At 44.1% G+C, this 14,076-nt stretch overlaps 1 protein-coding gene across 4 annotated transcripts; it reads right to left on the bottom strand.

The window, feature by feature from the left end:
* Positions 1-406: 406 nt before the first annotated feature.
* LOC115158846 (torsin-1A-interacting protein 2) lies at positions 407-13,818 on the bottom strand. 4 transcript variants are annotated; one of them, XM_029708222.1, is made up of 5 exons: positions 13,687-13,818; positions 8,867-9,103; positions 5,324-5,671; positions 2,058-2,249; positions 407-1,877 (listed from the first exon to the last, which is right to left on the bottom strand). In XM_029708222.1, exons 2-5 carry the CDS (start codon positions 9,090-9,092, stop codon positions 1,099-1,101), a joined length of 1,545 nt encoding a protein of 514 aa, XP_029564082.1. In that variant the 5' UTR covers positions 9,093-9,103; positions 13,687-13,818; the 3' UTR covers positions 407-1,098. The 4 variants fall into 4 exon arrangements, with proteins under 4 accessions (XP_029564082.1, XP_029564083.1, XP_029564081.1 ...); XM_029708223.1 differs by having other exon boundaries at positions 5,324-5,530; XM_029708221.1 differs by having other exon boundaries at positions 8,759-9,103; positions 13,687-13,816.
* Positions 13,819-14,076: the final 258 nt, after the last annotated feature.

Raw genomic sequence — 14,076 nt, 5'->3', positions numbered from 1 at the left:
AGAGAAAGGAGAGGACCTGAAAGAACGGGGGCAAGGAGGAGTTTAACTGCGCAAAGGGGAAATGCCAAGTGGCGCACACAGTGAACACATAAAGGGTAGCCCTGTTGGAAATATAATGAATATGAGTGTCCATTTAAATGGTTTAATCGTGATCATTTCCGTCACATACATTTTGTGAGTAGTTTGTCTTTAAATAGTTTATGAAGCAACTTTCCTAGACAGAAGAGAATGACCCAAGCTACAGCCATGCAATATGGTCTCTGGTGCCCTCTGGTGGAACTCCGCGAGGCAGACCAAAGACCATTTTGCACCTGTCATTTAGCCATTTCTAGATTTCTGGAGAATGAAGCCAGCTCATGAAATATACACTCATTCTACAAAGAACAGAATACACACATACCTCATATTTATTATTTCCATTTAAGGCACATTGTTTTATTGATATCTTTGCTCTCGTCAAAGTCCTTGACAGGTGAGGCAATCTGGGTAATCCTGACAAGGTAAACCCCTGGTTACAACAACGCGCACACACACACACACACACACACACACACACACACCAGAAGGCTGCACTTCAATAGACATATATAGGATAATTAAAATATGACAGAGTAAACAGACTCATAATAATCAAAACCTTCATTATTAACCCAATCTCAATCATGCTGCTGTACATACAATACACACCCTGCAGTGTCTTCCAGATCACTAATTACTACATTACTCTCATTTCTCTCTGGGTGTGTGTTTTTCTTTCTTGGCTCTGCCTTTTGTAGTAGACTGAACTTATAAAGTGGCAAGTGGTCAACTATTCATGTCCCTGTGTGCTGTGAGCATCATTAAAACATCACAACTGATGATGATGATGATGGCAACGTTACGAAGGATGTATGTTTCAGATAGTTTAGTGATTGGTGTATTTGAAGATTAGCCTGGGTGCCAGTCTTCCTGCTCTCTCGTCAACTCCCTATGGAATTGTGATACCAAAAAAATAAATGGCATTGACAATGAAGTAGGCAAAAAAAAAAAAAAAAAAATCACAAACTGATCTGGGACCAGGCTAGCAGAAGGTGGAACAGTAAAAACAGACCGTGGGTTTTACACACAGTCACTCTGCTCTATGCTCTGCTCTATCCTCTCCTCTACTGCCACTGGCAGGACCAGGTGGGAGATGCGGCTCCACAGACCACTGAATTTGTCCAAGTCCATCATGTCAAAGGCTGCCGGCTGGTCAGAGGAGAGGAATTTGTCCTGCAGGTGGTCATCAACCATCTCCTCCACAGCACTCAGTCCCAGGCTGGCCGGCAGCTCCTCCTCACCCCCCAGCAGCACAGTGAAGAGCAGGAACACCTCTTTGTAGGCTGCATTCTCGTGGTCACAGTAGCGGTAGAATATGATCGTGGAACCCGGGGGCAGCTCCTCAAAGCGGTGGATGACGGCTACGGGCTGGCCTCCCTCGAAGGCACCCCGCAGCTGGGTGTCGATGTCCAGCTTGACCTGGTCGCTGTCCTGGCCAGTCTTGCTGGCCCCGTCGATGTGGACGGAGGAGGCGTTGAGGGCAGAGGAGAAGGCGGAGGCCAGACGCAGAGCAAGGCAGTGCAGCGTCTTCTCTCCCCTGCGGCCTGCTGTCAGCATCAGGCTGACTGGCTCCGTGGGCCGGGCCGTCTGGAGGTGCCTCTCCAGGTGGATCCTGCTCCTCCTCCACAGCTCAGAGCGCTGCCCGGGGAACAGGGCCTCCATCTTCTTCATCTCTCTGTGGAAAGTCTCTGTTCGGTTGAATGCTGTGTGGTCAGGGGGAGACTCAGGGTTGAACAACATCGCCGCCACGGCCAGCAGCAACACTAGAAGCCCAGCGAGCATCAACATTGATGCTTTACCTGTAGAAAAAGCAGAAACAGGCTTCAGTTATTTGTTGTTCTGATTTCCATGGTTTAGAATTAGCCCTGAGAATAAAATAAACAAAAAAATTCCTTGAATTGCAAGTGCCAAAACAAATCAGTCAGAGACTACCTAGTGTCTACTAACCAATGAAAACAGAAAGGAAGTGGCAGTCTTACAGGATGGGTCTTCACGTTTTTTAGTAGCCCTCTGTTCTATGGTGAGTGGGATCTGGGGCTCTACAGCTCCATCCTTATCTTCCTCTGTAGAGCCTTTCTCACTGCTCTCCACTTGGGCAGTGGTGTTCTTCTCCTCTGGATCACGGCCTGGCTGTTCCATCCCTGCAGCAGAAGGCTCCGTCTCCTTTTTTACTAGAGCCACAGGAAACACAAACAGAGGATGAACACAATAAGCAGTGTCTAGTGAAAGTATACACACCCCTTGCACATTCTTGCACCTCTCTGATTCAGAGGGGTTGGGTTAAATGCAGAAGACATTTCAGTTGAATATATTCAGTTGTACAACTGACTAGGTATCCCCCCTTTCCCTTTCACATTTTGCTGCCATGAATTTAAATAACAAAAATTGACTAAATTATGTTTTTCTTACAGATCTACACATCCTAATCCACATTATCAAAGTTAAAGAAATTATAGATTTAGATGGAGATGGTTTGATTGTGTATGTCTTTATACCCCAGAGTTAATACTTGGTGGAAGCTGCTTTGGCAACCATTACAGAAGTAAATAATTTTGAATAAGATTCTACCAACCTTGCACAACTCTTAGGGCAACATACAGTGTACAAAACATTACATCTGAAAAGGGATTACATTTGATTGTTTTATCCTACAGATCTACTCCACATTTACAAAGTGAAACAAAATCCACTCCAAATCATCCATTCTGTTTGCAACAAAGCCGTTAAGGAATACTGCAAGACAACACGGCAAAGACATCCACTTTTTGGCCTAAATTAAAAACTAGATTGGGTAAAATACAATACAACAGAGTAAAACCCTCTGCATGTTCAAGTATTGTGGTGGCAGCATCATGTTATGGGTATGCTTGTCACCAGCAGGGACTGGGGAGTTTGTCAGGATCAGAAGAAATATGAAAGGAACAAAGCCCAGGTAAAACGTTAAGAGGAAAAGCCACCTCAGTCTTCTGAAAACTAAAACTATACCAGGTTTAGGTTTTCAATTAAACTAAATAAACTGCTCAAAAAAAATAAAGGGGACACAACAATAACACATCCTAGATCTGAATAAATGAAATAATCTTATTAAATACTTTCTTCTTTACATAGTTGAATGTGCTGACAACAAAATCACACAAAAATAATCAATGGAAATCCAATTTATCAACCCATGGAGGTCTGGATTTGGAGTCACACTCAAAATTAAAGTGGAAAACCACACTACAGGCTGATCCAACTTCGATGTAATGTCCTTAAAACAAGTCAAAATGAGGCTCAGTAGTGTGTGTGGCCTCCACGTGCCTGTATGACCTCCCTACAACGCCTGGGCATGCTCCTGATGAGGTGGCAGATGGTCTCCTGAGGGATCTCCTCCCAGACCTGGACTAAAGCATCAGCAAACTCCTGGACAGTCTGTGGTGGAACGTGGCGTTGGTGGATGGAGCGAGACATGATGTCCCAGATGTGCTCAATTGGATTCAGGTCTGGGGAACGGGCGGGCCAGTCCATAGCATCAATGCCTTCCTCTTGCAGGAACTGCTGACACCCTCCAGCCACATGAGGTCTAGCATTGTCTTGCATTAGGAGGAACCCAGGGCCAACCGCACCAGCATATGGTCTCACAAGGGGTCTGAGGATCTCATCTCGGTACCTAATTGGCAGTCAGGCTACCTCTGGCGAGCACATGGAGGGCTGTGCGGCCCCCCAAAGAAATGCCACCCCACACCATGACTGACCCACCGCCAAACCGGTCATGCTGGAGGATGTTGCAGGCAGCAGAACGTTCTCCACGGCGTCTCCAGACTCTGTCACGTCTGTCACATGTGCTCAGTGTGAACCTGCTTTCATCTGTGAAGAGCACAGGGCGCCAGTGGCGAATTTGCCAATCTTGGTGTTCTCTGGCAAATGCCAAACGTCCTGCACGGTGTTGGGCTGTAAGCACAACCCCCACCTGTGGACGTCGGGCCCTCATACCACCCTCATGGAGTCTGTTTCTGACCGTTTGAGCAGACACATGCACATTTGTGGCCTGCTGGAGGTCATTTTGCAGGGCTCTGGCAGTGCTCCTCCTTGCACAAAGGCGGAGGTAGCGGTCCTGCTGCTGGGTTGTTGCCCTCCTACGGCCTCCTCCACGTCTCCTGATGTACTGGCCTGTCTCCTGGTAGCGCCTCCATGCTCTGGACACTACGCTGACAGACACAGCAAACCTTCTTGCCACAGCTCGCATTGATGTGCCATTCTGGATGAGCTGCACTACCTGAGCCACTTGTATGGGTTGTAGACTCCGTCTCATGCTACCACTAGAGTGAAAGCACCGCCAGCATTCAAAAGTGACCAAAACATCAGCCAGGAAGCATAGGAACTGAGAAGTGGTCTGTGGTCCCCACCTGCAGAACCACTCCTTTATTGGGGGTGTCTTGCTAATTGCCTATAATTTCCACCTGTCGTCTATTCCATTTGCACAACAGCATGTGCAATTAATTGTCAATCAGTGTTGCTTCCTAAGTGGACAGTTTGATTTCACAGAAGTGTGATTGACTTGGAGTTACATTGTGTTGTTTAAGTGTTCCCTTTATTTTTTTGAGCAGTGTATATTGCCAAGGAGACACCAGAATGGCTTTCCAATAGGTTTTGAGTGTTCCAGTCTCAGTCCTGACTTAAAATTGCTTAAAACTTAGAGACAGTTTGAATATTGCTGTCCATCAATGATTCCTAAACAAATGAACTGAGCTGGAGCAAATTTGACAAAAACTACAGATATACACAATGTAAAAAACTTTAAGAACACCTGCTCTTTTCATGACATGGACTGACCAGGTGAAAGTTTTGATCCCTTATTGACGTCACTTGTTAAATCCACTTCAATCAGTGTATCAATACTAGGAAGGTGTTCTTAATGTTTTGTGCATCACTGGTTTGGACATGAGGTTGTAGCCAATATGCATATCACATACACTTTGTCATGTAGGATATTGTTTTATGTCGGCTACATTAAACATGTATTTAAATATTATTCCAATGGTGGCCTCGCTGATCCAATTCTGATCGTAGAAATTCCTTGATTGTGAAGTGTGATTTTTTTTAAATTATCCATTTGGAAAACTGAAATCTATATTTTTTGTGTCCAACATTTGTTTAAACTTGTCCTGGAAAGAGAACAAGTGTTAATGTCAAGACCTGCAATAAGACAGAATCAGGGAATTAGACGGTAGCATTTTTTAGGGGTGAAACATTGAACTTTTCTCACATTCAGTATCAAGATCCTCCAAGTTCTGGCTCCCCTGACCACTTGATGAACTTGGGGGTAAAGAGGAATCCTGGTTCTGGTTTCTCTGCTCTGCCGGAGTATCCCCACCTGCGGTTCTCTGCTCTGCCGGAGTATCCCCACCTGCGGTTCTCTGCTCTGCCGGAGTATCCCCACCTGCGGTTCTCTGCTCTGCCGGAGTATCCCCACCTGCGGTTCTCTGCTCTGCCGGAGCATCTTCCTCTGTAGAGCCTTTCTCACTGCTCTCCACTTGGGCAGTGGTGTTCTTCTCCTCTGGATCACGGCCTGGCTGTTCCATCCCTGCAGCAGAAGGCTCCGTCTCCTTTTTTACTAGAGCCACAGGAAACACAAACAGAGGATGAACACAATAAGCAGTGTCTAGTGAAAGTATACACACCCCTTGCACATTCTTGCACCTCTCTGATTCAGAGGGGTTGGGTTAAATGCAGAAGACATTTCAGTTGAATATATTCAGTTGTACAACTGACTAGGTATCCCCCCTTTCCCTTTCACATTTTGCTGCCATGAATTTAAATAACAAAAATTGACTAAATTATGTTTTTCTTACAGATCTACACAACCTACTCCACATGATCAAAGTTAAAGAAATTATAGATTTAGATGGAGATGGTTTGATTGTGTTTGTCTTTATACCCCAGAGTTAATACTTGGTGGAAGCAGCTTTGGCAGCCATTACAGAAGTAAATAATTTTGAATAAGATTCTACCAACCTTGCACAACTCTTAGGGCAACATACAGTGTACAAAACATTACATCTGAAAAGGGATTACATTTGATTGTTTTATCCTACAGATCTACTCCACATTTACAAAGTGAAACAAAATCCACTCCAAATCATCCATTTTGTTTGCAACAATGCCGTTAAGGAATACTGCAAGACAACACGGCAAAGACATCCACTTTTTGGCCTAAATTAAAAACTACATTGGGTAAAATCCAATACAACAGAGTAAAAACCTCTGCATGTTCAAGTATTGTGGTGGCAGCATCATGTTATGGGTATGCTTGTCACCAGCAGGGACTGGGGAGTTTGTCAGGATCAGAAGACATATGAAAGGAACAAAGCACAGGTAAAACGTTAAGAGGAAAAGCCACCTCAGTCTTCTGAAAACTAAAACTATACCAGGTTTAGGTTTTCAATTAAACTAAATAAACTGCTCAAAAAAAATAAAGGGGACACTACAATAACACATCCTAGATCTGAATGAATGAAATAATCTTATTAAATACTTTCTTCTTTACATAGTTGAATGTGCTGACAACAAAATCACACAAAAATAATCAATGGAAATCCAATTTATCAACCCATGGAGGTCTGAATTTGGAGTCACACTCAAAATTAAAGTGGAAAACCACACTACAGGCTGATCCAACTTTGATGTAATGTCCTAAAAAACAAGTCAAAATGAGGCTCAGTAGTGTGTGTGGCCTCCACGTGCCTGTATGACCTCCCTACAACGCCTGGGCATGCTCCTGATGAGGTGGCGGATGGTCTCCTGAGGGATCTCCTCCCAGACCTGGACTAAAGCATCAGCCAACTCCTGGACAGTCTGTGGTGGAACGTGGCGTTGGTGGATGGAGCGAGACATGATGTCCCAGATGTGCTCAATTGGATTCAGGTCTGGGGAACGGGCGGGCCAGTCCATAGCATCAATGCCTTCCTCTTGCAGGAACTGCTGACACCCTCCAGCCACATGAGGTCTAGCATTGTCTTGCATTAGGAGGAACCCAGGGCCAACCGCACCAGCATATGGTCTCACAAGGGGTCTGAGGATCTCATCTCGGTGCCTAATGGCAGTCAGGCTACCTCTGGCGAGCACATGGAGGGCTGTGCGGCCCCCCAAAGAAATGCCACCCCACACCATGACTGACCCACCGCCAAACCGGTCATGCTGGAGGATGTTGCAGGCAGCAGAACGTTCTCCACGGCGTTCTCCACGGCGTCTCCAGACTCTGTCACATCTGTCACATGTGCTCAGTGTGAACCTGCTTTCATCTGTGAAGAGCACAGGGCGCCAGTGGCGAATTTGCCAATCTTGGTGTTCTCTGGCAAATGCCAAACGTCCTGCACGGTGTTGGGCTGTAAGCACAACCCCCACCTGTGGACGTCGGGCCCTCATACCACCCTCATGGAGTCTGTTTCTGACCGTTTGAGCAGACACATGCACATTTGTGGCCTGCTGGAGGTCATTTTGCAGGGCTCTGGCAGTGCTCCTCCTTGCACAAAGGCGGAGGTAGCGGTCCTGCTGCTGGGTTGTTGCCCTCCTATGGCCTCCTCCACGTCTCCTGATGTACTGGCCTGTCTCCTGGTAGCGCCTCCATGCTCTGGACACTACGCTGACAGACACAGCAAACCTTCTTGCCACAGCTCGCATTGATGTGCCATCCTGGATGAGCTGCACTACCTGAGCCACTTGTATGGGTTGTAGACTCCATCTCATGCTACCACTAGAGTGAAAGCACCGCCAGCATTCAAAAGTGACCAAAACATCAGCCAGGAAGCATAGGAACTGAGAAGTGGTCTGTGGTCCCCACCTGCAGAACCACTCCTTTATTGGGGGTGTCTTGCTAATTGCCTATAATTTCCACCTGTCGTCTATTCCATTTGCACAACAGCATGTGCAATTAATTGTCAATCAGTGTTGCTTCCTAAGTGGACAGTTTGATTTCACAGAAGTGTGATTGACTTGGAGTTACATTGTGTTGTTTAAGTGTTCCCTTTATTTTTTTGAGCAGTGTATATTGCCAAGGAGACACCAGAATGGCTTTCCAATAGGTTTTGAGTGTTCCAGTCTCAGTCCTGACTTAAAATTGCTTAAAACTTAGAGACAGTTTGAATATTGCTGTCCATCAATGATTCCTAAACAAATGAACTGAGCTGGAGCAAATTTGACAAAAACTACGGATATACACAATGTAAAAAACTTCAAGAACACCTGCTCTTTTCATGACATGGACTGACCAGGTGAAATCTTTGATCCCTTATTGACGTCACTTGTTAAATCCACTTCAATCAGTGTATCAATACTAGGAAGGTGTTCTTAATGTTTTGTGCATCACTGGTTTGGACATGAGGCTGTAGCCAATATGCATATCACATACACTTTGTCATGTAGGATATTGTTTTATGTCGGCTACATTAAACATGTATTTAAATATTATTCCAATGGTGGCCTCGCTGATCCAATTCTGATCGTAGAAATTCCTTGAGATTGTGAAGTGTGATTTTTTTTACTTATCCATTTGGAAAACTGAAATCTATATTTTTTGTGTCCAACATTTGTTTAAACTTGTCCTGGAAAGAGAACAAGTGTTAATGTCAAGACCTGCAATAAGACAGAATCAGGGAATTAGACAGTACCATATTTTGGGGGTGAAACATTGAACTTTTCTCACATTCAGTATCAAGATCCTCCAAGTTCTGGCTCCCCTGACCACTTGATGAACTTGGGGGTAAAGAGGAATCCTGGTTCTGGTTTCTCTGCTCTGCCGGAGTATCCCCACCTGCGGTTCTCTGCTCTGCCGGAGTATCCCCACCTGCGGTTCTCTGCTCTGCCGGAGTATCCCCACCTGCGGTTCTCTGCTCTGCCGGAGTATCCCCACCTGCGGTTCTCTGCTCTGCCGGAGCAGCTTCCTCTGTAGAGCCTTTCTCACTGCTCTCCACTTGGGCAGTGGTGTTCTCCTCTGGATCACGGCCTGGCTGTTCCATCCCTGCAGCAGAAGGCTCCATCTCCTTTTTTACTAGAGCCACAGGAAACACAAAGAGAGGATGAACACAATAAGCAGTGTCTAGTGAAAGTATACACACCCCTTGCACAGTCTTGCACCTCTCTGATTGAGAGCGGTTGGGTTAAATGCAGAAGACACATTTCAGTTGAATACATTGTTGTACAATTGACAAGGTATCCCCCTTTCCCATTTTGATGCCATCAATTTAAATAACAAAAATTGATTAAATGAGATGTTTTTCTTACAGATCTACACAACCTACTCCACATTATCAAAGTTAACCTCTCTAGGGTAGGGGGCAGTATTTTCACATCCGGATAAAAAAACATACCCGATTTAATCTGATTATTACTCCTGCCCAGAAACTAGAATATGCATATAATTATTAGCTTTGGATAGAAAATACTCCAAAGTTTCTAAAACTGTTTGAATGGTGTCTGTGAGTATAACAGAACTCATATGGCAGGCCAAAACCTGAGAAGATTGCATACAGGAAGTGCCCTCTCTGACCATTTCTTGGCCTTCTATAGCCTCTTTATCGAAAACAGAGGATCTCTGCTGTAACGTGACACTTTCTAAGGCTCCCATAGGCTCTCAGAAGGCGCCAGAACGTTGAATGATGACTCTGCAGTCCCAGGGTGAAAAACAGTAGCGCATTTGGAAAGTGGTCGATCTGAGAACAATGAAACAGGGTCGCACGTGAAGAGGCCATTTTCTTCTTTGAACGAAAACGACGTCTCCCGGTCGGAATATTATCGCTATTTTACGAGAAAAATCGCATAAAAATTGATTTTAAACAGCGTTTGACATGCTTCAAAGTACGGTAATGGAATATTTTGACATTTTTTGTCACGATATGCACCGGCGCGTCACCCTTCGGATAGGGACCTGAACGCACGGAGGATATTTGAACACAAATATGGATTATTTTGAACCAAAACAACATTTGTGGTTGAAGTAGAAGTCCTGGGAGTGCATTCTGACGAAGAACAGCAAAGGTAATCCAATTCTTCATATAGTAATTCTGAGTTTAGTGAACGCCAAACTTGGTGGGTGTCAAAATAGCTAGCCCGTGATGGCGAGCTATCTACTCAGAATATTGCAAAATGTGCTTTTGCCGAAAAGCTATTTTAAAATCTGACACCGCGATTGCATAAAGGAGTTCTGTATCTATAATTCTTAAAATAATTGTTATGTTTTTTGTGAACGTTTATCGTGAGTAATTTAGTAAATTCACCGGAAGTTTTCGGTATGTTTGCTAGTTCTGAACGTCACATGCTAATGTAAAAAGCTGGTTTTTGATATAAATATGAACTTGATTGAACAAAACATGCATGTATTGTATAACATAATGTCCTAGGAGTGTCATCTGATGAAGATCATCAAAGGTTAGTGCTGCATTTAGCTGTGGTTTTGGTTTTTGTGACATTATATGCTAGCTTGAAAAATGGGTGTCTGATTATTTCTGGCTGGGTACTCTGCTGACATAATCTAATGTTTTGCTTTCGTTGTAAAGCCTTTTTGAAATCGGACAATGTGGTTAGATTAACGAGAGTCTTGTCTTTAAAATGGTGTAAAATAGTCATATGTTTGAGAAATTGAAGTTATAGCATTTCTAAGGTTTTTGAATATCGCGCCACTCGATTCCACTGGCTGTTGACTTGGTGGGACGATTTCGTCCCACATACCCTAGAGAGGTTAAAGAAATTATAGATTTTAGATGGAGATGGTTTGATTGTGTATGTCTTTATAGCCCAGAGTTAATACTTGGTGGAAGCAGCTTTGGCAACCATTACAGAAGTAAATCATTTTGAATAAGATTCTTCCAACCTTGCACAACTCTTAGGGCAACATACAGTGTACAAAACATATCTGAAAAAGGGCTTACATTTGATGTGCCACTGGTGACTCGTTGGGCAGGACGCACCACCCTCTAGAGAGCCCTGCGGTTGTGAACGGTGCATTTGTCGTACCAGGCAGTGATACAGCCCGACACATTGGTGCGGCCTGCCCAACGAGTCACCAGGGGCAAACTGCCTGCCCTCCAGAACACCTACAGCACCCGGTCACAGGAAGGCCAAGAAGGTCAAGGACCCCAGCCACCCCCTGTTCATCTCACTACCATACAGAAGGCGCGGTAAGTACAGGTGCATCAATGCTGGGACAGAGAGACTGAAAAACAGCTTCTATCTCAAGGCCATCAGACTGTTAAATAGTCGCCACTAGCTGGCCTCCGCCCAGTACCCTGTCCTGAACTTTGGCCCCTGTCATTAGCCGGCTATCAACCGGTTACTCAATCCTGCACCTTAAATGCTGCTGTCTTATGTACAGACATGGAACACTGGTCAACTTTGAGAATGTTGACATACTGTTTTACCCACTTCATATGTATATACTGTATTCTAGTCCATTCTATTTAACTATTGCTGTCCATATACTATTCTATCCTGTGTTCTTCAGATTGACAGTATGTGGATATACTACATATTCTGTCTATAAATTCCCCTCATACACACACACACACACACCGGACTCCGACATTGCTCGTTCTTAATTACATTCTTTGACTTTTTAGATTGTGTTTGTTGTGAATAAATTGGTTGTGGAAATCATTAGGCCCTAATCTATGGATTTCACATGACTGGGAATACAGATATGCACCGGATGGTCACAGATACCTTAAAAACAAAGTAGGGGCGTGGGTCAGAAAACCAGTCAGTATCTGGTGTGACCACCATTTACCTCATGCAGAGTAACACATCTCCTTTGCATAGAGTTGATCAGGCTGTTGATTGTGGCCTGTGGAATGTTGTCCCACTCCTCTTCAATGGCTGTGTGAAGTTGCTGGATATTGGCAGGAAATGAAACACGCTGTCGTACGCGTCGATCCAGAGCATCCCAAACATGCTCAATGTCAACATGTCTGGTGAGTACGCAGGCCATGGAAGAACTGGGACATTTCACTTCCAGGAATTGTGTACAGATCCTTGGACATGGGGCTGTGAATTATCATGCTGAAACATAAGGTGATGAACGGCACAACAATGGGCCTCAGGATCTCGTCACGGTATCTCTGTGCATTCAAATTGCCATCAACAAAATACATTTGTGTTCATTGTCCGTAGCTTATGCCTGCCCATACCATAACCCCACCACCACCATTGGGCACTCTGGTCACAACGTTGACATCAGCAAACCGCTCTGCCCGGTACAGTTGAAACCGGAATTCACCCATGAAGAGCACACTTCTCCAGTGTGCCAGTGGCCATTGAAGGTGAGCATTTACCCACTGAAGTAGGTCACGACGCTGAACTGCAGTCAGGTCAAGACCCTGGTGAGGACGACGAGCACGCAGAAGAGCTGCCCTGAGACAGTTTCTGACAGTTTGTGCAGAAATTCTTTGGTTATGCAAACCCACAGTTTCATCAGCTGTCCAGGTGACTGGTCTCAGAGGTGAAGAAGCCGGACGTGGAGGTCCTGGGCTTGCGTGGTTATACGTGGTCTGCGGTTGCGAGGCCAGTTGGACATATTGCCAAATTCTCTAAAATGATGTTGGAGGCAGCTTATGGTAGAGAAATTAATATTCAATTCACTGGCAACAGCTCTGGTGGAATTCTTGCAGTCAGCATGGCAATTGCACGCTCCATCAAAACTTGAGACATCTATGGCATTGTGTTGCGACAAAACTGCACATTTTAGAATGGCCTTTTGTTGTCCCCAGCACAAGGTGCACCTGTGTAATGATATGCTGTTTAATCCACTTCTTGACATGCCACACCTGTCAGGTGGATGGATTATCTTGGAAAATGAGAAATACCTAACTAACAGGGATGTAAACAAAGGTGTACACAAAATTTGAGAGAATTAAGCTTTTTGTGCATAGGGAAATTTTCTGGGATCTTTTATTTCAGCTCATGAAACATGGGACACGCCTATACTCTGGCTTAAAGATTTAATGTCACGTTTTGGACAACCCAATAAAATGTACATAGAAGTGTGTTATAGATCTGTCACTCATTGAAAGCAAGTCTAGGAAGCGGTAGATCTGTTCTGTGTGCGCTATTTCTATGCTCTCCGTAATAAAGCCCTTCATCTACTTCCTCATAAAATGAACCGTGGGTTCCTTTTATTTCTCTGTTTGCAGTTTGAAGGAAATCGCTAACTAGCATAATTGCTAGCTTCCTTCATACTGGATGCAGACACCAAAGTGGTAACCATAAATTCATATGACATTAGGGATTTAGATAAAGGCCTTAATGGCCAAAATCCCGAAGTGTTCCTTTTATTTTTGTTTTGCTCTTTAACTTTCGGTTTTGTACACCAGCTTCAAACAGCGGAAAATACAATATTTTTGGATACATATTTCCCAGCGGTTTAGATGGTGCGTTGATTCTGTACACTTAGTGCTTGTTTTGTCACATAAACTTAAATTAGGCAAACTGTTAACGTTAGAATTTTAGCAAACAGAAAATGGCGGAACGATTTCTGTTTATCTGAAGTGCTATTAACTTAGTGTTGCTAGCTATTAGTATAAACACTGTAGTGGTTATTTACCATAATTTATTGTATTTCTATAGTGTTATTAATATACTTACCCACTGTATCGCCTTCCTCAGATAAATATCCGCTTTGAATTTGCCTCTTGGTACAGAGGAGCAATAAGAAATGTCGCAAAATGACCGCTTATAGCCGGAACATAGATTCGTTAGCTAATTGATTCCAACGAAATCTATGGAACGTAGCACTTATTTCCGGTGTTCGGTCGAAACAGCACCTCCTAGGAAATGCTTCGGAGAACGATATAGCTAGCTAGCCTAAATATTTAATTTGCGCTATACAGTATAATTTATAGTGGAACCATGGATCCTGAGATTTTACTAAACAACCCTACTCAACCAGCGAGGAGGTCGACAAAAGTAATTGATGAAAGTTACAGTTCAAATTAGTAAATCAGTCAATTGAAATAAATTAATAGGGTTGTAATC

Source organism: Salmo trutta, chromosome 22, assembly GCF_901001165.1.
Source record: "Salmo trutta chromosome 22, fSalTru1.1, whole genome shotgun sequence".
In the NCBI taxonomy this organism is placed as follows: Eukaryota; Metazoa; Chordata; class Actinopteri; order Salmoniformes; family Salmonidae; genus Salmo; species Salmo trutta.
This window is presented reverse-complemented; position numbering and strand designations above follow the sequence as displayed.

Excerpts from the sequence above, each read along its gene's own strand:
- LOC115158846 (XM_029708221.1), bottom strand. The coding sequence starts at position 9,092 with ATGGAGCCTTCTGCTGCAGGGATGGAACAGCCAGGCCGTGATCCAGAG. Across the intron at positions 5,672-8,758 it reads GGAGGATCTTGATACTGAAT|TAAAAAAGGAGACGGAGCCT; the intron begins GTGAGAAAAGTT and ends CTGTGGCTCTAG. Across the intron at positions 1,878-2,057 it reads AAAACGTGAAGACCCATCCT|GTAAAGCATCAATGTTGATG; the intron begins GTAAGACTGCCA and ends CTTTTTCTACAG.